Source organism: Sander vitreus, chromosome 5, assembly GCF_031162955.1.
Source record: "Sander vitreus isolate 19-12246 chromosome 5, sanVit1, whole genome shotgun sequence".
Classification (NCBI taxonomy): domain Eukaryota; kingdom Metazoa; phylum Chordata; class Actinopteri; order Perciformes; family Percidae; genus Sander; species Sander vitreus.
In genome coordinates, this window is record NC_135859.1 from 23,833,333 (window position 1) to 23,857,374 (window position 24,042).

General features: G+C 37.5%; 2 protein-coding genes and 1 long non-coding RNA gene across 3 annotated transcripts; 2 read left to right on the forward strand and 1 right to left on the reverse strand.

Annotated features, from left to right (window-relative positions):
* Positions 1-2,007: 2,007 nt before the first annotated feature.
* plpp5 (phospholipid phosphatase 5) lies at positions 2,008-10,371 on the forward strand. The gene is made up of 8 exons (XM_078251102.1): positions 2,008-2,178; positions 3,247-3,387; positions 3,505-3,613; positions 4,314-4,404; positions 4,512-4,575; positions 4,675-4,799; positions 5,880-6,050; positions 6,634-10,371. The coding sequence occupies exons 2-8, from the start codon at positions 3,317-3,319 to the stop codon at positions 6,801-6,803; spliced, it is 801 nt and encodes a 266-aa protein (XP_078107228.1). The 5' UTR covers positions 2,008-2,178; positions 3,247-3,316; the 3' UTR covers positions 6,804-10,371.
* Positions 10,372-11,816: 1,445 nt separating this feature from the next.
* Positions 11,817-17,818, forward strand: cdc45 (CDC45 cell division cycle 45 homolog (S. cerevisiae)). The gene is made up of 18 exons (XM_078251103.1): positions 11,817-11,998; positions 12,214-12,273; positions 12,923-13,015; positions 13,145-13,282; positions 13,425-13,574; positions 13,668-13,726; positions 13,821-13,869; positions 14,103-14,164; positions 14,274-14,324; positions 14,490-14,609; positions 14,731-14,862; positions 14,997-15,095; positions 15,198-15,359; positions 15,482-15,620; positions 15,716-15,799; positions 15,918-16,036; positions 17,019-17,095; positions 17,461-17,818. The coding sequence occupies exons 1-18, from the start codon at positions 11,948-11,950 to the stop codon at positions 17,523-17,525; spliced, it is 1,710 nt and encodes a 569-aa protein (XP_078107229.1). The 5' UTR covers positions 11,817-11,947; the 3' UTR covers positions 17,526-17,818.
* On the reverse strand, positions 16,489-20,102 carry LOC144518426 (uncharacterized). The gene is made up of 3 exons (XR_013502009.1): positions 19,928-20,102; positions 19,646-19,766; positions 16,489-17,516 (listed from the first exon to the last, which is right to left on the reverse strand). It is a non-coding gene; the product is annotated as an uncharacterized LOC144518426 (long non-coding RNA).
* Positions 20,103-24,042: the final 3,940 nt, after the last annotated feature.

The window sequence follows — 24,042 nt, forward strand, 5'->3', positions numbered from 1 at the left end:
CTTCCAGCACGGCATAGAAATTGTGCAACAGCCTTTATGTTTTTCACCTGCAAATCACATGATCACAACTAACTTTGTGCCAGTTGGTCCTATTCTGCTCTTCTCAGATGATACAGCAGCAGTATTATCTATAACTCATTTAAATGTCCCAGCGTGAATCATTTCATTCACTTAGAATACTCTTTGATGTGTAAGTTCTGTTGGTTTATTCTCACTGTAGTGCCCACATTTTTTTTTTTTTTTAAAGAGACAGCATGTTTGTTCTCATTTAAGTGACCCTTATATGTCAAGGATTATTATTTTTTATATACACTTAAAGTAAGGATGGACCCGATCCCCCTGTATGTCAAAGGGTATATTTTGTTTCAGTGCGACGTCTTTTGGTTTTTGTGCAATGTTGCCGACTGTCTCTTTTACTTGACATACTGTCAGAGCAGAAATAGTGTTTGAATAAATAAATACATTCACCTTCACGAGCACTCGATCTTTTTTACTTGTAGTAAAATTACTTACATAAACTCTAACTGGGGTCATATCTATCTCTCTTGGTGTTGCTTCAATTAAAACGTGGATGAACACAAAATACCATGTTGATTACTGTTCCACCTGTGTTACTGCATACTGCATATTGTTGAAGAACTTGTAAATAGTTTGCATTGAACTTGCATAGAATCATGTTACTGTGGCGTGCTCTTTTTGCCTGTACAATTCTGCTTCTAAATGTGTGTGACTGTTGAGATGACACTCTTTTTGTACATGACTGTCTTTTTATTTGAGAATATTGATTCTGTCCTTTTTCATTCTAAAGTTGAGTTTGAAGAGTTCAGAAATGCCTGAAGTTTGACTTTAATAAAGCTGTACTCTGTCTCAGTGAAACGCTCTCACTGTATGGGATTTATTTTAAAAGTTCCAATCAACTTCTTTGAAATCAAATTGAAACTTGATTAAAAACATAAGATAAATTTGAAATTATATTGATTCGAAGCTTAGAAATAAAACAATCTTTTTTGTGTTAATGGTGAAGGATTTCCCTAAATAAAAGTACTACCTCTAGTTAAAGGTGCATTCATTGCAATGCTTTAATGTATACTGTGAAGTCTGAAGACATTCCCATTTGCATGAGTGTCATTAAAGCAACTTTAAACTACAGGACTTTGTGAAATTAGAGGAACAAGCAAAAGTTTAATTGATTTGATGGGAAAATAAAAATTCTATTCTAGATGGCTGTGACGTGGCTTTTTGTATCCACATGTCAAGGCAGATACAATTACCTACACGACCATTTCCGGTTTATAGAGCACTACATTTTCTACTCCAGTGCATTTTGAATAAAAAACTGACAACCTATGTATGTTTTTTTTAAACCCCTGTGGTCAAACAGCAAGCTCATTTAATCTATAGGGCCTAACTAGTACAGTAAATTATAAATAGTGTGCAGTATGAAACCAAAGAATATGGCAATAATACGTGATTCATATTGAGTAATATTCTAAATGTTTGTTACAGAATATCCAGCACTAACAAACAAATTTGCCACAAAAAATCCTTCACGTAACTTCATTGACCGTCAAGATGTATTTAAAACACACGTCACAAGATACAATGAAAACAACGGAAGTACAATAACACATGGATACATTCTAAGAGTCGTTTACTTAAAGTAAGTTTTACTGATTACTTTTTAAATACGTATTACAAAATAAGCCTCTTACTTTTTTTGGCAATGTTCATATGGATAATATATAACTGAACTGACTTCTGCTTTATAGAATACGAATATAATTGTATATTAATGAGTAGTTTCATCTGTAACTGTGCATGATAATGATATTTAGAAAGAAAGTAAAATACCAAGGAAAACATTTTATATTTTTCAAAATTAATTTACTGACATTAGTGTGGTGCAGTCGAAATCTCAAGAGCAAGCGCTGTTGACGTTATTTTCACAAATTAATTTGTACATTTAACTACATACTTTTATTTTGGAAATCCGTAACCAGAAGTAGCTCATATGTAGCCGCAAGCTTCACGCAGCGCTCATCTCCTCCGTGGCATCCTTGTTTCTTCTCAAATGTGCGACTTACACCGTCGGCAGAAACAAAGGATATTGAGGCCTAATTCATGTTAACTGCACACGTTAATATGAGGATGAAGAGATAAAATAACGACTTGTTGAAGGTTAGTAACGGAGCTGGGATTTCCTGTTTGACAATGCGGAAATGGGCCAGAGATGTCTTGTTTGACAGATGTTGCTAGCTGGCTTAGCTTAGGCTGCTAACATCTGGTTTCTACAACACAGGCACTTAATGTTAGCCTGTTTGTCTTGTTCTGTATATTGGCAGAAACTGTGCATTTAGTATTGTTATTATAAAAACAGGCTTGATGTTATATGCAATTAAATAACATAGCTTTTAAATGTGTGCATCACCTAGAAGAGGAGGGCACAGGTGCACCATGTTGGCCTATATCACGTTTTAGACAGGGCAGGGGCTTAAAGGAGGAGTAAAAGCTTAAAGATATTCAACATTATCTTTACCAGCATTTCACCAGATCAGAGTAAAAGTGGTGGAGATACTTGGTATAAAGCAGAATATGGTATTTATATTTCCATTTTTTGTATTGTTTTCCCACAAAGATCCTTTCTCCTCTTTACACTGACATCTGTATAAATGTTCAAATTCAGTTTGTTTGAGGGGGGAAATCTACGTTTACAGGCTTATAAATCAACTAATATTAACTGTTCATAGATACTGTATATCAGTACCAGTGTGTGTATATATTAGTCAATAAGTAATAAGAAATGTTATACTGGTCTTGTGCTCAAAAATCCAATTTCAGTTAGGTGATACAGGTAGTTAAGTGATAGAAATATCCCATCCTAACAAAAAATAACATCAGTAACAGGAAGATGTCAGATGAGTTTAATCTGTACTTTCTCAAAAGAGGTCTTTCAGGCAGAATTACTGAAAACACCTGTGTGGGTGTGTGGAGGACCTTTTTGAAGCAAAGCCAGTTTATTATTTTCATCCGATAATCCATCAGGATTATATATAGCAGATATGTGTACTTTTAAATGAATTTGTCCACGTGTGACTGAAGTATATAGTAATTAGATTTACTGTTTTTCCACTTGCACACTCACAATCTCTCTAACTAATGAAATATGAGCTCACCACTCTTTTTTTTTTTTTCTTTCAACACCCAAATTAATGACATAAATTTAAACTCCGTTCTTTCTTTTTCTAGTCCCAGTTAAGTTAAATGAAAGTGGAGTGACAATGTTTGCTGTTGACTGAAGTCCACTCCAAGAACCAAAATGAAGAGGAGGCTGCTTCGTGGTTTCCTGTCGGAAATTTCCATCCGGATGGCGCTGTTGATCGTGTTCCTGTAAGTATATCCAACTTTGAATCATTTTCATCGTTGCTTTATGGATCTATTATTTAAAAGGCAGGCATTGTTTTTAATGATGAGAAAACAAACATAGCTCTTTTTGTGTTGGTGTAGTGTCACGGAGCAGCTTCCTCCTTTCTACCGTGAGATCCAGCCAGAGGAGATGTGGTTGTATAAATTCCATCGTGTGGAGAGAGACCATGTACCCACTTCTCTTATGTTTGTAAGTAATATGGCTGCACACCTCTGAGTTCAAATGGAACATTATAAATCCCTTAGTGCAGTGTTTTCCCCCTCGTACCTCACCCCTGACAGCAGTCAGTATATCTGAATTTACTTCCTTCCTCTTACTGTGTTTAAAGGACCATACCAATGTTTCTTTTTAGCACAATAATCGCAGTTTACATCACTTTGACCACCATTCTCTAAAGCAAATCATACATTTTTAGATTCATTTCCTACCTTCCACACAACCACTGGTCTCATTACAGTTTGAAAATCAATTTGCAGGGTTAGACTTCAGATGAGGTCATTACCACAGTGAATGTCACGTATTTTATTTGTGTCAAAAACTTCAGTTTCATTGTGTGATAAAGCACTGCAGATTTATTTTTAAATGCAGTACTCCTCAGCAAGGACAGGCAGAGATGGTGGACATAAATGCAGTATTGTCATAGCTTTCATTTTACTCATTCAAGCCTTTGCATGTTGAAGTTCTTTCTGTAGTGACATAAATAGAAACTTATAAATATAAATAAAAAAACTAGTGTGTGCTTCACAAAATCTTTAATATTGGTAGAATTTTAGGTGTAAGCAATTTGTAGTTAAATGGAGTTATTAATGTATACACTTGCGTACAGACATGCATATGGATTAAAGTGGATTAGAGTTGTATTACTCTCCTCTCTCTATATCTCCATCAGAGTGTAGCAGTTTTTACCCCACTGATTGTTATCCTGGTTTTCACCTTCCTGATGAAGTCGGAACGAGGCGATCTAAAAGAAGCCTCGCTGGGTAAGAAAGCTGCACGCAAACATCTGGTTTTTCATATTAAAACAAAAATGTCAACTAGTTTTTTGCCTTTTTTCAATGACTCTGTTCTGTTTCTCTCTGTCATCCAGCTGTGACTTTGACTCTGGTACTGAATGGAGTTTTCACCAACGTCATCAAACTTGTTGTTGGCAGGTAAACATTGTACACAAACATAGCAAATAATAATGAAACCCAGTGCCAAAGTGGATAAAAGCCTAAATCCGTCTTCTCTGTGTGTGTCACCTGCCCCAGGCCACGACCAGACTTCTTCTATCGCTGTTTCCCAGACGGTCAGATGAACCTGGAGTTGCGCTGCAGCGGTGACCCAGATGTAGTCATGGAGGGAAGGAAGAGCTTTCCCAGCGGGCACTCTTCCTGTAAGGGCCTTTTATGTTTGATGATGCATCAGTAGCTGGTACATTTTCATCAGCAGGCAGCAAGGACAACAAATGCACAAAGTGGGACAATAGATGTATATAAGTGTATTTTAGCCCAGGGTTATTATATTCAACTAAAATGAAAACAAGCAGTGAAAAATATTTTTATTAAACTAAAACTAAACTGGAACTACAGTATATTACCAGGTTTAAAAACTACTAACTAATAAAATAAAATAAAAATGAACGTAAATCATTTTAGTTTTAGTTTTTTAGCTATAATATATTTCTACTGAAAGGTGATGTGAATTTTCACGTTAACTCTTGTTGACATTGAACCACAGAAATTGAACAGACTTGACATTCCAGGAGATGGTGCTGCTCTGCAGTTGCTTCACATTAGGCACTAAGGCGTCTGGTATATTCGCCGCAGCCGACTTGTCGTGCGCAAATGTGACATCATGGGAGCGCCGTAACCATTTATACTCATGCGTGGTGGTTGCGACACTAGTTGCAGTCTTTTCCTGAACAGAGGTGGAAAAAATAGAGTGGTCGCGCACTCAAAATCCTGGCGCGCCAGCGAGATCTACGTCATTTTGACGTCACATTGGCGCGCAACAGGTCTGCTGCGGCGACTGTAAAAAGGCCTTAAAGTAGTTCAAAAGGTAAACATTAAACATCATGGCCATTCCTACACAGTTCACCAACCACATATTTTGTATGTATATAATGTAGCTACATATTTCTGAGACATTATACCTGGCCCTAACAAAAACAAATCAAAACTAAATATATAAAAACTAAAACTAAACCTAAAAAAAATGAAACTAAACTAAAACTAGCAAACACACACACTGGAATATAACTAAAAATGAAATTGAAAATTCAAAACTATTATAAGCTTGTTTTAGCCTCCAGGCTTTTATTTTGTCATATAAGAAAGATAGCATCAGATGTTACTCCCCATCTCTAATCCTTGCCCCTTCTCTTTTTGTTGTTTTTTCTTTGAGTTCTCTCTGTTCCTGTATACAACTTTCTCTGGCTCTGATCACCCTTTCCATCCTTTCTCCTCGGCCCCAGTTGCCTTTGCAGGTTTGGGTTTCACAGCGCTGTACATCGCAGGAAAGCTGCGCTGCTTCAGTGCAGCAGGCCAAGGCAGAGCGTGGCGGCTGTGTGCCTTTCTCACACCTTTACTCATTGCGACTGTGATCGCCCTCTCCAGAACCTGTGACTACAAACACCACTGGCAAGGTCAGTAGCAGAAGATGGTTTAGAGGGACACAGTGAAAGAGGATGTGTGAAAAATGTCGACACTATTGACTGGTAGCTGTTGCTGGGATCATTTTTAAGGTTTTTCATGTTGATTGAAGAAATATGACAATTTACAGTGGTGCTCATAAGTTTATGAACCCATGCTAAAGTTGACTTAAAAAGAGGAATAAAAAAAAATCATCTTTTGGAAATTGATCTTAATGCCTTAATTAAAAAAATTAGGATAATCCAACCTTTAAGGACACCAATTTTCGTTTTAAGTTGTAAGTTAATGGAATATTTTAACCTAAAACAAATCCGTCTTAGGGTTAATATTCTCCCAACATGTTGAATATAGATTGAAAGCATTCATGCTGTGGAATCAAACTCTCTCTGTGTGTGTGTGTGTGTGTGTGTGTGTGTGTGTGTGTGTGTGTGTGTGTGTATATATATATATATATATATATATATATATATGATGTATATATATATATAGTGTGACAAATAAACTCTTGTCTTCTCGTCGCTCTGCATAGTTTCTCTGAATATTACACGCGTGCGTGTTTCTCTTTCCTCCATGTAGATGTATTGGTGGGTTCTCTGCTGGGCCTCTCCTTTGCCTGGTTGTGTTACAGACAACACTACCCTCCTCTTCAGGATGCTGAGTGCCACAGACCTCTGCGTCACAGAGAGACTGTTCCCGCCGCACAGGAGCGCAAACTTGCCAACTCCAACTACATCCTGCCCCTGTAGAACAGCTATCTGTTCTGTTACTGGTGTCATTCATACTGGGTTACATTGTAATCCTTCTAATTCCAATTTTCACACCCATAGGGCTGGGCAGTCAATATTTATTGTTTATCGTCAATCATTTTAACTGTATTGTGGCATTTTTTATTTATTTTTTTGTATGGTGACACATGGTGTATTTCCTAAACTAAAAAAGACTAATGCCACATTTCTTCTGAATGGTTTCTCAAACACTTGAGAGTTGCTGTAAATAACAACACCAGTTTAACAACTACATAAACAACTTCCAAACCTAAACCGACATCATTACATATAAAAGTTATCAACATTGAAGGGCCTGGTGGATACGATGACTTTTATTATTTTCCATAAGGCCCAGCCCTTCACACGCTGTGTATTGTGCCTATAGATTACATAACTTAAAATACGCACAACAGCTGAGCAGGTCAACTACACAAGCACTGCACTAATGGTCCACTGCCCATCAACCACCGGCTCAGCTGCTGTGAGGCAGTTTCTCATGTTGGAACACTTTTTGGGGATTGTTTTGTAAACTTTTTTCAACAAGCAGGGTTGAGGTTCGTGCACGGATGTTCATTCTTGACTTTTGGGAAAAACAATACAAGGTAAAGAGAATCAGAGCTCAACCATATGCCGAAACGATTATGTGGTTAATTGACAATACTTTTGATAATTGACACATTTTTTGGTTGTTAAACCCTTGGGTTTTTGCAGCTTCTTAAATGTGAAGATTTGCTGCTTTTTGTCATTGTGAATTTAATATATAAGGGTTGGACTGTTGGTAAGACAAAACAAGCAATTTGAAGTTTTGACATTTATCAGACTAAATCGTTGACTAATCAATTAATATAAAAGAATAATTAAGATATTAGATAATTAAAATAATCATTATTTTTAGCTCAAGCTCAAAAGGGTCCTTTTTATTAATGATTGAGAGCTTTCAACTGCATCTCGAAGTCTTCTTCTGCAAATGGAGCTGGTTCAGGTGTAATCACGAGACCTGAATGTGAAACAACAGCAGACTGAACACTTTAAGGAGATCCTTGAACCAATACACAGGTTAAAATCTCTCCTCCATACACGACCACTTGTTATCATGACATGTACCCAAGTGTTTAAATCATTTGATCACTTGAGCCGGCTCCACTCGAAGACTGAGATCATTTTGACGGTTCCAAATAATTAGCAAGTGGTCCTTTGAGCTTAGATCATCTGCACCATATTGTATTTGATTTGACAGCAACAAACTGGTGAAGTAAGAGGTGTTTATGTGGGCTGTTTGTATCTAAAAGTAGGGGTGGGTGATACGGATACAATCCTCTATCAGTATATGTCATTTTACATCATCATATCAATACTTTAATATCTGAATAAAAGGCTCAGAAATGTCCTAAACTAACTGGGCACTGTAGTTTTTAGTAAACATTACTCATCCAGGAGTAAATAGTGCATTTGTTGGGGACTAGTTTCAGCTGTGGATTAATACACATTTAGTGGCCAAGTTGCTTTGGGACGATGAAAATGATATGTCCGGCTTTGTTTACACACAACACTTGTTAGTAGGATCAATTCATTGTTGGTTTTGGTTTTTGATTTGTCAAAAAACAAAAGTACGGAATATCACCAGACTTTAGGATAAAAATCTCTAACATTTGACAAAATTGATATCGTCCCACAGTACATATGGCCCACCCCACTCTGAAAGCACCTTTATGTGTAAAGCAGGTTAATCTAAACCACTTGGTTAGCTTTATATCTTCAATTTATCTCCACATTGCTCCGCTGTTTCTGAGTGCTTTAAATCGTTCTGTCTACCTATATTATATTTAGAATGTTTCCATTCACAGATTGTTTGATTAACATCTGGAAAGGGTTCATATGCCCAGTCCTTAGTATAACGCACTGATGTAGCAGCTCCACTCGTCTCTTCTCACAGTTTTTGCAGTGCTTGCTGTACTTTCTTTGTGACAAACACACATGATATAATCACATCTTTGCTCTAACTGGACAGCACATATGTTAATATAGTTAATATGACTGTAAAAGAAGGTTTTCCTGCACGAGTGGTCTCAGGCTGACTGCAGGTCTGGTTCTCGTAACTCTTCCTGCTCCTTTGCCAACACATCTGAAGTGTGAATGTTCACCAGAACTGTACAGGAGTTAGTTGTTGGAGTGACAGTGACACCAGATCTTTCTGATGAACCTGAGTGAGGTCAGATTGTAACCTCTTCAGGTGATGGTGCTAGCCTCCCAGTGCTCCTGCTGGTGAGGTTTTCTATCCTGTTAATTGTTTTATTGGCCCGTAAAGGTTTTTGTTTTCTGGAAATTTTCATCAACTTTAACTTTAGTCAGTAAAAGTCTATGATTCAGTTATGATTTTACAACTTTTTTTCTGGTCTTTCCGTTTTAATTTTTTTTTCTTTCTGTTTTATCTTTCCGTTGGGTTTGTAAGATTGGTTTTCAATTGGAAAAAAACATCACAATGTTACATAGACATGACTGTTTTTTCAGGTTGAAAACATGAGAAACAACCAAACCTCTTTATGTTTCTGTTTGTGTGTGCAATCAGCCAAAGTTTTGCAGGGTCAAAGCACACACGTCGCTGTGAATCAAGCAGCTGGATCACAGTGGTTTCAGACCAAACTTGGCAGAGAAAAACAGATGAATTTGTGCCTTTGTTTACTACATTACTTTGTTACTCTTAGTTAAAGAATTAATTATATACTGCATGTGCTCCCTGTCATGTACACAACTTTGTTCTGAATATTTTTGTGTAGAGGAGTCAGTTGGGAATATACTACATGATGTTTAAATGTGGCATGCTGCCTTTCTTTACCTCAGAAAAAAAATAATATTTCTTTCCATAAATGTTATTGTTGATGGAGTCAAATGTGAAAATTTCTGGGTGAGAGAGAAGCTAAGAGGAGGAAAAACTTAACTTTTTACAAAACTTAGACACAAATAATATCTTACATTTCTTGGTCAATCTTACAGTTATTATGATATGATGTATAGGTCTAAGTGTATTTAATGTTGGGGCATGTAGGAGTTTACTTGAATTTTAAATATTTGTTTGTTTACCTTAAATGTGATCATGTTATTTCATGAAAATAGGAATCATATTTGTAGGCACGTGGCTTTCTGGGGGATCTTTAGACAAAAAAAATGTATTAGACTTTGCTGCATTTTGATAAAATCCTGCATGTTTCACAGCTACAAGTAAATAGCAACATATTTACTTCATTACTTCCTTCCAAATCCCATCAATCTCCAATCCAATCCATTTCCATCTGTTTCTATTAATTTATGTGATTTTCAGTACATGAATACTGTATCAGGTTGTGGATTATGTCTGTTTTTTTTCAGATCTTCTGTCATTACAAGGGATGATACTAAAACTTGCCTGTTTGCTTTATTTATGTCATGCTTATCATAATTTGCCTTGGCTTGTAAACAGCCACTTTTGCTGATATCCTGATTGTACATGTTGTGATGCTTTTAACAACTCTTTTGGTGACATTAAATGATGTTTCTAAATAATCTCGCAATACACACTGTATTTTGCTTATTTTCCTTTGAGTCAGAAATGTGTGATGAATAACAGGCACTTATTTAGACACTATGAAATGTATAACAAGGACATGTTGAAAAGTGGTATAGGATAACAGGATACAACAACAAAAAAGAGAAAATTACAAATGTATTAGTCAAATTATGAAGCAGTTTATATTTTAGCAATAAAGGTGTGCAGAATAGTCACTTTTTCAAATGTATTTTCTGGTTTTAAAGCTGCAATCTCTATATTCTCATATTTCGGTGTACTTCTTATTGTTTTGATATGGGGAAGTCCTTTAGTTTACATTTTAACAAGAAGGATTGTCAAACCATAGTTTAAAAGATTAACTCTGGGGCAAATATTCACTGAATTGAACATTTTTGAATTAAGAGAATTGAAGGAACATCACAGTCAGGATTGTGGTTGTAGTAAGGATTTTAGAATCTAAAATTGTCTAAAATGTTCTTCATTCATTTAACAGTATTTTGTATAAAAGTGATGTCCATAAAAATGGTTTGAATGCTGTTTGGCCCTGGTCACAGTACAGTAAAGTAACTGTACAATTGCTGCAACAATATCTTTTCTCTTAGTTGTCTTGTGTATAAGCAGTAGCTAATAGTTTTAACATTTTAATGGGGGATCATTTCTTAGTAGGGTGGGGTTGCATTGGGGAATTTGGACTCGTGACCTGAGCATTTCAAAAATGGTGTTCCTTCAGCCTTCCCTATTTAATCAGGATTAGGCAGTGGTGGATAAAAAAGGTTAGGGTTAGTCAAAAATACCAATACTACAGTGTTAAAAAATACTCTTGTTACAAGTAAAAGTCCTGCATTCAAAACATGCCTTAAGTAAAAGTGCAAAAGTATTAGCATCAAAATATACTTAAAGTACGAAAAGTAAAAGTACTCATTATGCAGAATTGCCCATTTCAGAATCACACATAAGCCTATTATATTATTGGATTATAATTAATGATGCATTGTGGTCATCGCTTTAATTTTGCAGCTGGAAAAGGTGGGGCAAATTTTCATTACTTTATATTCTGCTGTGTATCTTAACCTATAACAATATTTCATAATGTATTAGTTGATTTATATTTTGTATTATGCAAAGTAACTAGTAACTAAAGATGTCAATAGATAGTCAATAGATAGATAAATGTAATGAGTAAAAAAGAACAATATTTGCCTTCGTAGTGCAGTAGCTCTAGCAAGTATATATTTAGTATACTATAGTAAGTATACATTAGCATACAATGGAAATATTCTAGTAAAATACAAATAGCCTACCAGAAATAATTGAGTGGGGAATATAAACTGATGTCCGGTTTCTCTTTGTTTTGGGCCGTTTTTTCTTCAGTACAGCGGGCGTGGCATCTAGTGTATGACGTACGTTAATTCCTTTCCAGTGATTGGTTGGATGTGACTGACTACAGATTTGGCGCCACATTTCCAACACGGAACAGCAAAGAAAGCTCCGTGACAGCAAACCAAAATAACCCGTTGTTCATGCCACTTTAGCGTTATTTTACCCGGTCTGTCCTCATCTTAAAACATTTTAATTTTTGAAAATGTTTATCACGGACATAAGGAAGGAATTTTATGAAGTTGTTGCCAACCAGGTAAGTTGTTACCGAGCTACCGTTAACGTTACCTAACCGTAAAGTAAGGTTAACTAGTTAACTTGAACCACGAATGACTGTTTGCTAACGTTACTTAACGTTAATGGATAGGTACCTTATAGTCAGTTATGGTATTTGAGACGCAAAGTATTTATTTTATATGCTATACTTAACTATGTTAAACTAACGTTAAACATGTTGTACTTTGCTTTCAGAGAGTCGCACTCCTGGTGGCGTCAGACATCGACGCTCTCTGCGCCTGTAAGATACTACAGGTAAGAGTCAGACAACCAGCAGGCAGCTAACGTTAACTGTTAGGCTCATTGGCTCATGCTACCTCTGTTTAGACAGGGCACATAATGAGATCCCCTCAAATGAAATATACCATATGCTATGCTCTATTAGAAACCACTAGCTTAGTATTTAGTTTGACGTTATCAATAAGTAGCACTCTTTAGCTATAATGTAGTTGTGTCTCTTATTAAATTGATTCAGTGAGTTCTTTGTAACACTTTAGCAGCACCTTCCTTGTATAATGTATGTTATGTACAATAACTGATGTGAGACAAGACTACAGGATCTGTTGAAGCTTGTTAACATGAGAACATAGTTATTAAATACCTCTAGTTATGTCTCTTACACTTATGGTCAGCAGATTGTACTTAGGTAATGTAAAAGCTGACACATTTAAATCATGTGGCAATGCACATTTCCTGAGATAAAACTAATGGCTACGCACATTAAATGCTGATGATAAAAGTATTTATATTATTTATACTATAGATTTGTCTGTAAATTTTCTTACAGGCTTCATTTTCAGTGGCTCAAAATTCACTGTTCCTGTGTGCGTAGTTTTTAGTGAGCAACTAATGATGAATTAATAAATTCAACAATATTTGCTGAATCTTTTTCTCTTATTACCAGGCACTGTTCCACTGTGACCAGGTCCAGTACACACTTGTGCCAGTTACAGGCTGGCAGGACCTTGGCACTGCCTTCCTTGAACATAAAGAGCAGGTATGATCAAATCAGACCTGAGCTTAGACGTGACTAAATGACCGAAGGATACACAAAGAAGAACTGTTGATGTTTGCCACACTGTCACTTTACACTAAATGTAATCTTTTGGTGTTTGGTGTGTTGTAGTTCCGGTATTTTGTTCTCATCAACTGCGGGGCAAATGTTGACCTTCTTGAGATGCTGCAGCCGGATGATGACTCCATCTTCTTCATCTGTGACACTCACCGGCCCGTAGATGTGGTCAATGTCTACAATGACACCCAGGTGATGGATAATTATCAATCTAAGTCTTTATTAGCTTGTTCAGTGGTTAAGTACTTTCTCCTGTTTAGCTCTTGAAGTTTGTTCGCGAAACCAAAACTTCTGAAACTTAACATTGTGTTAACTCCTATCCTTTCATCCACAGATAAAGCTGCTAATCAAACAGGACGATGACCTTGGTGTGCCCCCATATGATGATATATTTCGAGATGAAGATGACGAGGAAGGAGGTGACTCTGGAAATGAGAGTGATGAAGGCTCAGAGCCGTCTGGGAAACGGAGAAGATTTGATGAAGTACGTATTGAACAGAATGAGAATACATCACTGAAATTAATCACAACAGTGTTGACGTGACTAATGGTTGTGTGACTGATCATGTCATTGCAGGGGGCAGTTGAGAGGAGAATTGAAAGACAGCGCGCGAAGAGGGAGTGGGAGGCACGAAGGTGAAGTGTTTTTTTTAAGGAGGTGTAGGGGTAGTGTTTGTCATGTAGTGATTACAATTACTAAATCGACACTAATGTTTCATTCATTTCTCAGGAGGGAAATCTTGTTTGACTATGAGCAGTATGAATATCATGGGACTTCTGTGAGTAGACAGCTTTTAAATTCATGCATTTCTTTTGAGTTCTGGAAACCTTAGATGAGCATGGGCAATTAATTTAATGTCTTAAACTTAAAGTATATCGTTATACACAATTGAGAGTTCATTATGCATAGCTCTATGTTAACTTTCATTTAACATATTCTGTTATTATTCCTGAATGAATTCTTGAATAATTAACGTTTTAATCGTAAGTTTCTTCATGTGTCTTTTGTCAGGCGTCAATGATGTTTTTTGAGCTGGCGTGGGTGTTAACTAAAGACACCAAGGACATGCTCTGGTAAGCTTTGTGATAAAATATTTTTAATGACATTAACTGAACATTGTGGAAATGCACCGCGCCCTGTACAGACTTTTAGATGTAGACTCTTAAGGTTTCCTCTTTGCAGGTGGGCCGTCATTGGACTGACAGACCAGTGGGTTCATGATAAAATCACACAGTAAGAATATCTTCAATACTTCAAAACATAATTCTCAAAAACGTCAATTGAGTCCCTTAGAATTAAATAGGGGGACTCGCTGCTGTAGTACAGTCATTACAAGATGTATTTACTTCATGTTGTTTACCCACACTGAATTATTCTTGTCTGCCTTGTTCCTTTTAGTATGAAGTATGTAACAGACATCGCCACAATGCAGCGACACGTTTCCCGGCATAACCACCGAAACGAGGATGAGGAGAACTCTCTCTCTATCGACTGTATGAGGATCTCCTTTGAATACGAGTATCCTTAATTCATATGACATGTTGTCATTGTGGATCTTTTATATTTTTACCCCAAACGCTCAAGTGTCATAGTGGTAGAAATCACTTTCTTTTGAGTTTTTCTTAACCCTCATCTTCAGCCTCCGTCTAACCCTCTACCAGCACTGGTCCCTGTATGAGAGTATCTGTAATTCCTGTTACACGTCGTGCAACTTCAAGCTCTGGACGTTAAATGGCCAAAAGAAACTCCAGGAGTTCCTAGCTGACATGGGGTAAAGACATCAATGAAACACCATCAACAGAAGCACCTATGTCATTAAATGGAATTTAATGTGAGCCTGTGATATGAAATGGAGCTCCCTAACTTGTTTTAATGGCTTGGTATTTGCTAATGATCCTTTAACAGGCTACCTCTGAAGCAAGTGAGGCAGAAATTCAACTCAATGGACATGTCGATCAAAGAGAACCTGAGGGACGTGATTGAGGAGTCTTCCAATAAATACGGGTATGAATCCATAAATGACCTTAACACACTTACATGCATTTATTGACAGACAGCCTGAAATTATTTGTCTCTCTCTCTCTCTTACCCCCCCCTTTCCATCAGTTTGAAGGACATCCGCATCCAGACATTTGGTGTTCACTTTGGCTTTAAGAACCGCTTCCTGGCCAGTGACATGGTGCATGCTACTGCTGCCCTGCTGGAGAGCACTGACAAAGATGAGAGCGACAGTGACAACTTCATCAAGGCTCTGGACTCTCTTTCCAGGTTTGTAGCAGAAACTTAACCAAAATCCTGATCCTCTTAGAGTTGTAAAATGTCGATAAGATCACCAGAACAAGGGGTTTAAAGCTGTGAAATGTCCCCTCTTGGTCTCCCTTTTTGTGTAGGAGTAACCTCGAGCGTCTACATTCAGGCATTGAACTGGCTAAGAGGAAGCTGATGGCCATCCAGCAGACTGTGGCCAGCTGCATCTGTACCAACCTCATCCTGTCACAGGGACCCTTCCTCTACTGCTACCTCATGGAGGTACGAGTGTCTAAATGACCTGCAGGTGTGTGTGGCTGCTTCTCAACAGTATATCCTGCTCAACTCAAAGCCTCCTGCTGCTCTTTCATGTGTAGGGAACACCTGATGTGAAGCTCTTTTCTAAGCCCATTGCCTTGACTCTGCTCTGCAAGTACCTCCTGAAGGCTTTTGTCCATTCTGTAAGTATCTTATTGTTATATATTGATTCAGACTGTCAGAGAAGAAGCTTTTAATTGCACTGAAAACACACTGTTGTTAGTGTCACTCTTTCACTCGTGGTGTTTTTTTGTCGGATAGACGAGAAATAAGCGCTGCAAACTTCTTCCACTCATCATGGCTGCTCCCAAGGACGTGGAGAAGGGAACCGTGATTGTTGTGGGAATCCCACCTGAGTCTGAAACATCTGACAAGAAGAAGTAAGACTAGAGCTTAACGATTCAAAATTTTGCTGTACAATTAATTGTCTCAGAAATAATTGGGATTAACAATATAATTGTCTCTTTCATTCAAATTTAAAAATATTTATATATGTGTTACTTTTGCAAACAAATGAAAGTTTTGAATGAATCCCAGAATACATATTTTGGTTATATCATGGTTATGTGACCCAGATAATGTAATAACACAGGTACACAGCCTATGAAGTAAACCACACCTCTTTATTATCATAAAACATTGGATATTTTTCTTAAGTGAACATAAAACTGTCAATTACTATCAACAATCATACCTATTACGACCTTAGCTAATGTTGGCAATTAATTGCGGTTAAACAAAGAATTGTTGATTATGTAAAAAAAAGAAATTTGCGATAAGACAATTTTGTAATAATTGTTACAGGGTAAGTAAGACCTCACTCTTTTTTTTTTTTTTAAATGTAGGATATTACCAAGACATTATGTGTTTATCCAATATACAACTTGAAAGTGCAATACCTTATTTACAAATCTGTTTTAATCGCTAATTTCTGTGTAAAATATAACCCTGGAATCCTGAATCTTTTACTTTATAGTTTTTTGCTATTTAATCTGCAGACCTGCTGATGAGTATACGTTTCCACCATGTTATGTGATGCTTTGAGAGAAAATAATACTTATACTTAATAACTGCAAGAAACAATTACTTTTTTTATTTGTTTGTTATAAAGTAACAGGGTGTGTTATTATAGAGTTCAGTGTTATCTCTTCAGACTGCTTTTTCTTTTATTCGACCAACAGTCCAAAACCCAAAGATATTCAATTAACAATGATGTAAAATAGAGAAAAGTCTTCACATTTGGAGAAGTCGACACCAGAAAATAGTTTTTTTTTAACTTGAAAAATCAACTAATTATGTGTTGTGAACCGCCAAAATTACCTAATTTTCTCAACTCTCCTTCTTTTCTCTGTACTCTAAAAGTTTCTTTGGTCGAGCATTTGAAAAAGCTGCAGAGAGCACCAGCTCCAGAACTCTTCATGACAACTTCGACACTTCGAGTAAGATTAATATTGTTGTTTTTCTAATGTGCTGTTTTATTCCTCATAAATGTTTTATATCTGGAGTTGTCCAACTCTTCATCAGACACTAGGTGGCAGCCTTGTCTTCATTTCTAGCAGAGCTTCTAGCGTCAAACATCATGAAACAAATTGGATTTTTGTTCTGTGCATTAGTTGAGGTTGTTCTTGTCACTACAGGCAATATCACATTAGTCATGTTTCAAATGCAGAATAACATTTGTTAAATATTTCTGCGCCTTCCTGTCCGAAACATGTATCCCAAACTACCTTTTTGCTCCTTACAGATGTGTAAACTGTTTCTTCGAGCATGTATTCATTCTTACCTGTGTTTTGTTTCTCTGCAGTAATTGAACTGAAGACGGATGACAGGAGCAAGTTTCTGGATGCACTCATCACCCTCCTGTCATGAGAGGGATTGGAGGATGAGTTTTGGGTCTTGAACAGTGTAAGTGCTGCTACTGTTCACATCTTTATGTCAGACATGTACAGTGTCACCAGTACAAGAACTTTATCCATGATTTTAATGTTGTTTGTTTTTTTTAAATCGATTTTGTGTGTATATTGTACAGTCGTTCTGTAAATGTGTGTCTTAGTTTTGCTTTTAAATTCTTGAAACATTTTGTCTTTTATTCCTGTCTGTGAGTGGTTCATCACCTTTTTACATTTTAAACAAATTTAATAAATCATAGTAAGTTTCTTAAATGCTTTGTTTGTTTTCCTCTTTGTCTATATGACTTTACCTTTGCTCTTTAGATTCATATTGTTAGCAGGTACTTTTATGTTTTTAGACACGCCTTCTATATGTTTTATGTGCTCATGCTGCCAAAGGAGAGATCCCATGTTCCATATGGATGACCTGTTTTAATTAATTTCACTCAGGGTATCTGCCAATACCAAGAACGATCTAATATAAGTTGTCTCTGTTTCCCAAATGAAAAATCTGTATCTCATAAATTGGAATAATTGTTATACAACATAACAAGAGAATGTCATTTTATAATGATATTGACAAAGAGATCCAGCGTGTCTAATCGGTGCACCGCACTCTAGCGCCGCCACTTTGATATTTCAGTCACTTAACTCTGTTAGGATCTGTAATAATTAAAATGTCTTTCAATCATACTGTAGAAGGTGGCAATGTGTTAAACCAGTAGTTCTAAACCTGTATACATTTTTAAAAACAAACGGGTGCGCACTGGTAACTCACCTGGTTGAGCGTGCGCCCCATGTACTAAGGCTCGGTCCTTACCGCAGTTCTGATTAAGAACCACCATTGTTGGTTTGTTGGCTAAAAGACCACAAGGACCTAATCTATTCGTCAAAATGGAAGTTGAACTTTCGCTCGTGTCACTTAACAAAGATCTGGCAGAGTGTTGGCTGTTGGCAGTCACAGCAGGTGGTGGCAGAGAGTGATCCAAACTGATTACAGTCTTTTCATCTTGATCCAATCTTTTGTTTTGCTGACGTACAACTTGTGGTTACACAGAAAGTACAACCCCTCTTATTGTATTTGTGAGACTTCTAGTAAAAGTATTTTAGATGTAATGAACTTCTTCTCCTGAACTCAGCCCGCTCATGTGGGGCAAAGGTGAGGGCTGTGGCCTTGGCCCACATTGGAGAATGTAGGCCAGGCCTCCTGGTGGTGATTTAATGCCGGCCCAGAGAGTGACTGGAAAGGTGGAGCATGAGCTCTCTGCGGGGTGATTAAGATGCTTATCGCTCTTGGATCAGGATGTGATCGTGACCTCCACAGTGGAGGGGGTTTTTGGTTTTGCAGGAAAGTCCGGACTGAGTGGCAGCAGTGGGACTGAAACATGCCCTTATCTACATCGAGCTGCAGCAAGGGGATGTTAATGCAAATGGTTTTGTTGTCACCAGTTGAGGTTGTGTGCATCATCATCACTTAATTGTGTATGAACGTGTACATCTCGCTGCTTCACCTGTGTCAACTGTTTGAGAACTATTTACATTCATAATGATATTGTTTACAGTCACAGCAGAGTGATGTTATCCAGGAGAAATAATCTCCCAAACTTTGTTAGAAAGGAAGACACATTTAAACAATTAACAGGGCGGAGAGACTGGTTAGTTTGAGACATAATTATCATGAATTGCTGATAAATGCCTCTTCAGTGGCCTCTCTGTTTTTCACTTATCTCTTTTTAGCTACTTGTTTTTTGTTTATTTCTGGTGAGTGTGCAAGTTTTAAACATATTTAACATTACTGCTTTTCACAAATCATAAGAAATAGCTGCAGACTTAGTTCAATGAGACTTGGTAATTAGCGGCATGAGTTTCTGATTTAGAAAGTTTTGATATCTGTATTGTGATTGATCATAACAATTTTTGCCATGAGTTAATATTGCATATTTTCATTATATATATATATATATATATATATATAATCTACATCTACATTTTCAGTAAAATATCAAGCTATCAATGAGGTTATCTTAAACTGTCTGCTAACAAATATGAAAGTAATTTATTCATCTTCTCCAACTGCAATGCATTGTGGGTGATACACACCTCTGGAAAGACCGTCGTTCGTTCGCTCCCTCAGCCCTCTGAGGGTCGATCTCACCAAGTTGACTTCAGGTTTTCAGATAAATGCAACAACACTTACTGTATGATGGCGGCGGGGATTCCCCTGAGTGGAAAGGAACGAGGGCATGTTGAACAACTAATAAAACGCAGCCTTAGTTTAGTTTTCCTCTGTGTCCCTATGCATTTTTCAAGTCTTGTCCCTGTTGGCTGTTGAGGACAGGATCAAGCCTCAACAGCTGTTGTTTTAAATCACCTGACACTTACCTGGTGGATGAGCAGAGACGGTGTTAGCGTCAGTCGGTCTGTTGATATCCCAGTGAGGAGATCCACCTGTTCAGCCCTTCACTTGCCTTCTCCTCTCAGCCGTCAATCACTTTGCTCTCCATCCCCCCTCTTGCACCTCTGCTGAAGTGGAGCCATGGCCCTTTCCACCGCTCTGCATCTGAGGAATGTGGCATGCAACAGACCCAACACACACACACACACAGGCACACACACTGAAGTAAACATGCCCCCCCCAGAGGCAGGATCATACAGCCGATGTGCAGAGCTGTATTTTTGAAGGCCTCACACTCAAACAGTCATGGGTAGTAGAGCTTTAATGGGGGTAATGATGTGGTGATGGGGGTCGCTGATACAATATGTTCTGGCTTATATGATGCAGTATTTTACCATATTAACCACATTTCAATCAGGGGAGACTTCGTTGAAAGGTGCAAAAATAAATAAATGTATTCATCACATCACACAATATTGAAATGTACAGAGTCTTTAGCGATTAAATAATTTTATAAGGGATAAAGAAGCCAAGAGTAGGCATATCCCCCGATGGAGTCTAGACACTGGTGGTGGTGAAGGAGCCTGAAGACTGGATGGAAGTACAGGAGCGGTCTTCCAAAGGGGGACCTAGGGTGCTGTGGTCCGTGGATGACGATGACCGGAGGTGAATGGGGAGGAGGAGGGTTGCACGCTTTGCCTGAAATGACAACTGACAAGCAGCAGAGAGAAGAACAGATTTAAAGCAGGGATGCTATGATGTGATTGGCTCATGGAATTCATGGCCAATTCGCGTTAACTGAAGAGTGAACGCCCAGAATCAGCTGATCAGTTTAGGAAAGAGAGAGAGGTGAATGAAAGCTTAGAAGTCTTCCTGAAAGAATTTACGCTGAGCTTCATAACTACCTGTACTTAAGATTTGATGTCGTATATACATACAGTAGCTATATGCTTGTTATACATGCAACTCACCAAGAAGCAACTTCAGATATGAGCATCTTATGATCCTTACTGTTAACTTTGTTTATATTTCAGCTTTCATATTTTATAATTGCACATTTTATTAATATTTATATTTGAACAGTTTCCTACTCTGTACACACAATATTTTGTATCTTATTCCTAAGGATTATTTATTGCTTGCAAAAAACAGCCTCCATGTACGCCAGGGTAAGATGCACATGAGAGTAAAGGAAAATTGGTTGCATCGCAAAATATATTTGAATATTATTCTTTGTTACAAACAGGTGCGTGATAATCAACAAGGTCAGAACACAGGCTACCCGGTCGTCCCTTTCCGGTATACTGTTTTTCATAACACTTTGTTACACTTTGAAGGCCGCTCTCTGCTCCCTGCGCCTTTACATGCTCACAGTCTTCACCTGGAAACAGTTGTAGTTGATATGCAAATTGAAATGGACTACTTTTACACAGTGTGTCATTTTCACAGAAACACAGCAAGAAGCCTAATACTTCTGCTGGCTTTGTTGCAGTTTCACAACAGTCCCTCTTATTTAGGCTATACTTCATTATTATTATTATTATTATTATTATTATTAGTTTTGGGAGCTACAAGCACATGAGCATTTTACCACAAGAATACCAATACCAAAATAAAGTACTATCTTATTTATTTATTTATTTATTAAATGTCTGTCTGAGAATTAGGAAAAATTGCTTCACTTCCTTTTTCTCTGCTTCCTTCTCGAACAGATTCAGTTGTTTTTATCCCTCCTCTCTGCCTCTCGTGTCTCTCTGTCTCTAACAATCTCAGATTCCAGATAGGATTAGTTTTACTGGACAGCCAGAGACAAAGAACTACAGCTGACTGTTTCTGCCTGCTGCCTGTCTCCCCATCATGCTGTGAGAGGATGCTCTCACACACACACACACACACACACACACACACACACACACACACACACACACACACACACACACACACACACACACACACACATACACACACACACACACTCACATACACACTTACTCACACACACTCACATACACACTTACTCACACTCACACACATACACACTCACACACACAGTCACACATATATATACACTACACTCACACACAGAAGCTCAGTATACGGGAAACCCCACACAACTTCATAAACAAACATTTCACTAAAACCCTCAAAATCAGCTTCGCTTCAGACCTGCTGCTGCTGGCAGCTTTATGTCAGCCTGTCAGCCCACAGATGCTCTTAATGATCCCTAACCCTTGTGACCTTTAACCCCTAGAGACCTCTCACAGTTGGGGTGTTATTCCCTGAATTGCTTTCCTCTCTTTCATTGTTTTAAAGTGCTTTCAGGCAAAAGAGATTAGTATTGCCTGGGAAATATTTGCATGAATTTGATACTTATTGATGACTTATTATTATTATTGATTCTGTGGCTGAATCGGCTTAATTCAAACATACTGCAAGTTCACTGAAATGAGTTGTGTAGGTGTCATTTATTTCAATACATAATTACATATTAAATATATACTGTACTGTATATCATTTATTTCATTTTTATTCAACTGCATATTCATGTCCACTGTTCTGCACCATGCCATGTAAATGGTGTCAGATTTTGAAATGTAATTTAGAGACAAGCTAATGATTGAGAAACATGATCCACAGACTTGTGAAAATGACAAGCCTGTAATCTGACTTCTTCTGCTTAAATACTGTAACAAACATCCTCTCACCCACCTTTTATAAATATGGTTTTATAAATACAAATTCATAAGAAATACAGGTCAGTAATAATCCATTATAATGCATAAATGAAAAAAGTTTAGTGGCCTGGCTGTGACGCCATATTTAAAGGAATAGTTTGACATTTTGGGAAACACGCTTATTCACTCTAATGTTTATTTGTGAGCTTTAGATGCTGGTCAGCATATTTTGTTACCTTTGGACAGTGCCAGACTAGCTGTTTCCCCTTATTTCCAGTCTTTATTCTAAGCTAAGCTAGCTATCTACTGGCTGTATATTTACAGTACAGACATGAGAGTGGTATTCTTCTCATCTAACTCTTGGCAAGAAAGCAAATAAGTGCATTTCCCAATGTATTGACAATCCTTAAACCTTTATGCTCTCAACCTGCAGGCAATCCAAATGTTTGTTTTTTTGTCTTGCAACATCCTGATGCATTTCACATTAATATCAATAAAATCATTAGTGACATCTTATAAATCCTGTGCGAGTTATCAGTCCTTGTGTGTCCAGATTAACGTGTTTTGTAGCCTCAATAACCACCCACCCCTCCCTGTCTCTGTAAATAAGCTTAGACTTTGACGTTCTTCAAGACCCTCAAGACATAGAAGGCCTTTATCATGCCAGTTAATATTGTGCTTTAGTGCACAATATTCCCCACAGAATTACAATTAATGAAATTACCATAACTAACTGTCATTAATGGAGCTTTTTAGGCTCCTGGGACTCTGGGCAGTTGCTGCTTCTGTATTCAAGATGGTGTATGTATATGTGTAAATATGTTTTCCACAGCTTGCTTTTTAAGCCACAGTGGGGGAAAAACATCAGCTGGCATGTCGTTCACATTTCATTTTACACAGACACTAGGATGCCAGGGAGGAAAACTGAAAGAGGCCAGGCTGAAAACAGCTTCATTCTGCGGCCGGGTGTCTTTTCTTTCACTCTCAGCGGTAGGTGGCTTAGTCATGCTGGACTCCCTTTAGTGGATGACATGCACAACAACTTTCATTCTTGAAAATACACTGCAGTCTCATGCACAAAGACAGAGCTCAGAAAGAGAAAGACAAAAACACTTTAACATAGGTTTATTTTGTTATGTATGCAAGTTTTTTCACATATCAAGTGTTGACTTATTTAAACAGTCCTGAGAATAACAAGCAAGAGTTTTCCTGCAAGACGCAATTAGTGTGGAAACAATACACTTAGTACACCTCGAAATCCTGTTTGTGTGTCTGTGTTTTAGACAGGCTGTTTGTTTACTTAGCCACTGATTGCCATATCCTATGTTAATATGGGACTCCAAATTACCAGAAGAGGCTGAAGCCAAAAGCAACCTGTGATTGCAAACATGGTGTATAAAGAAAGGGAGTTTTTATTTTGTCCTGAA

Excerpts from the sequence above, each read along its gene's own strand:
- plpp5 (XM_078251102.1), top strand. The coding sequence starts at position 3,317 with ATGAAGAGGAGGCTGCTTCGTGGTTTCCTGTCGGAAATTTCCATCCGG. Across the intron at positions 3,388-3,504 it reads GCGCTGTTGATCGTGTTCCT|TGTCACGGAGCAGCTTCCTC; the intron begins GTAAGTATATCC and ends GTGTTGGTGTAG. Across the intron at positions 4,576-4,674 it reads ATCAAACTTGTTGTTGGCAG|GCCACGACCAGACTTCTTCT; the intron begins GTAAACATTGTA and ends CACCTGCCCCAG.
- cdc45 (XM_078251103.1), top strand. The coding sequence starts at position 11,948 with ATGTTTATCACGGACATAAGGAAGGAATTTTATGAAGTTGTTGCCAAC. Across the intron at positions 14,610-14,730 it reads AGGATCTCCTTTGAATACGA|CCTCCGTCTAACCCTCTACC; the intron begins GTATCCTTAATT and ends CCTCATCTTCAG. Across the intron at positions 15,800-15,917 it reads TGAAGGCTTTTGTCCATTCT|ACGAGAAATAAGCGCTGCAA; the intron begins GTAAGTATCTTA and ends TTTGTCGGATAG.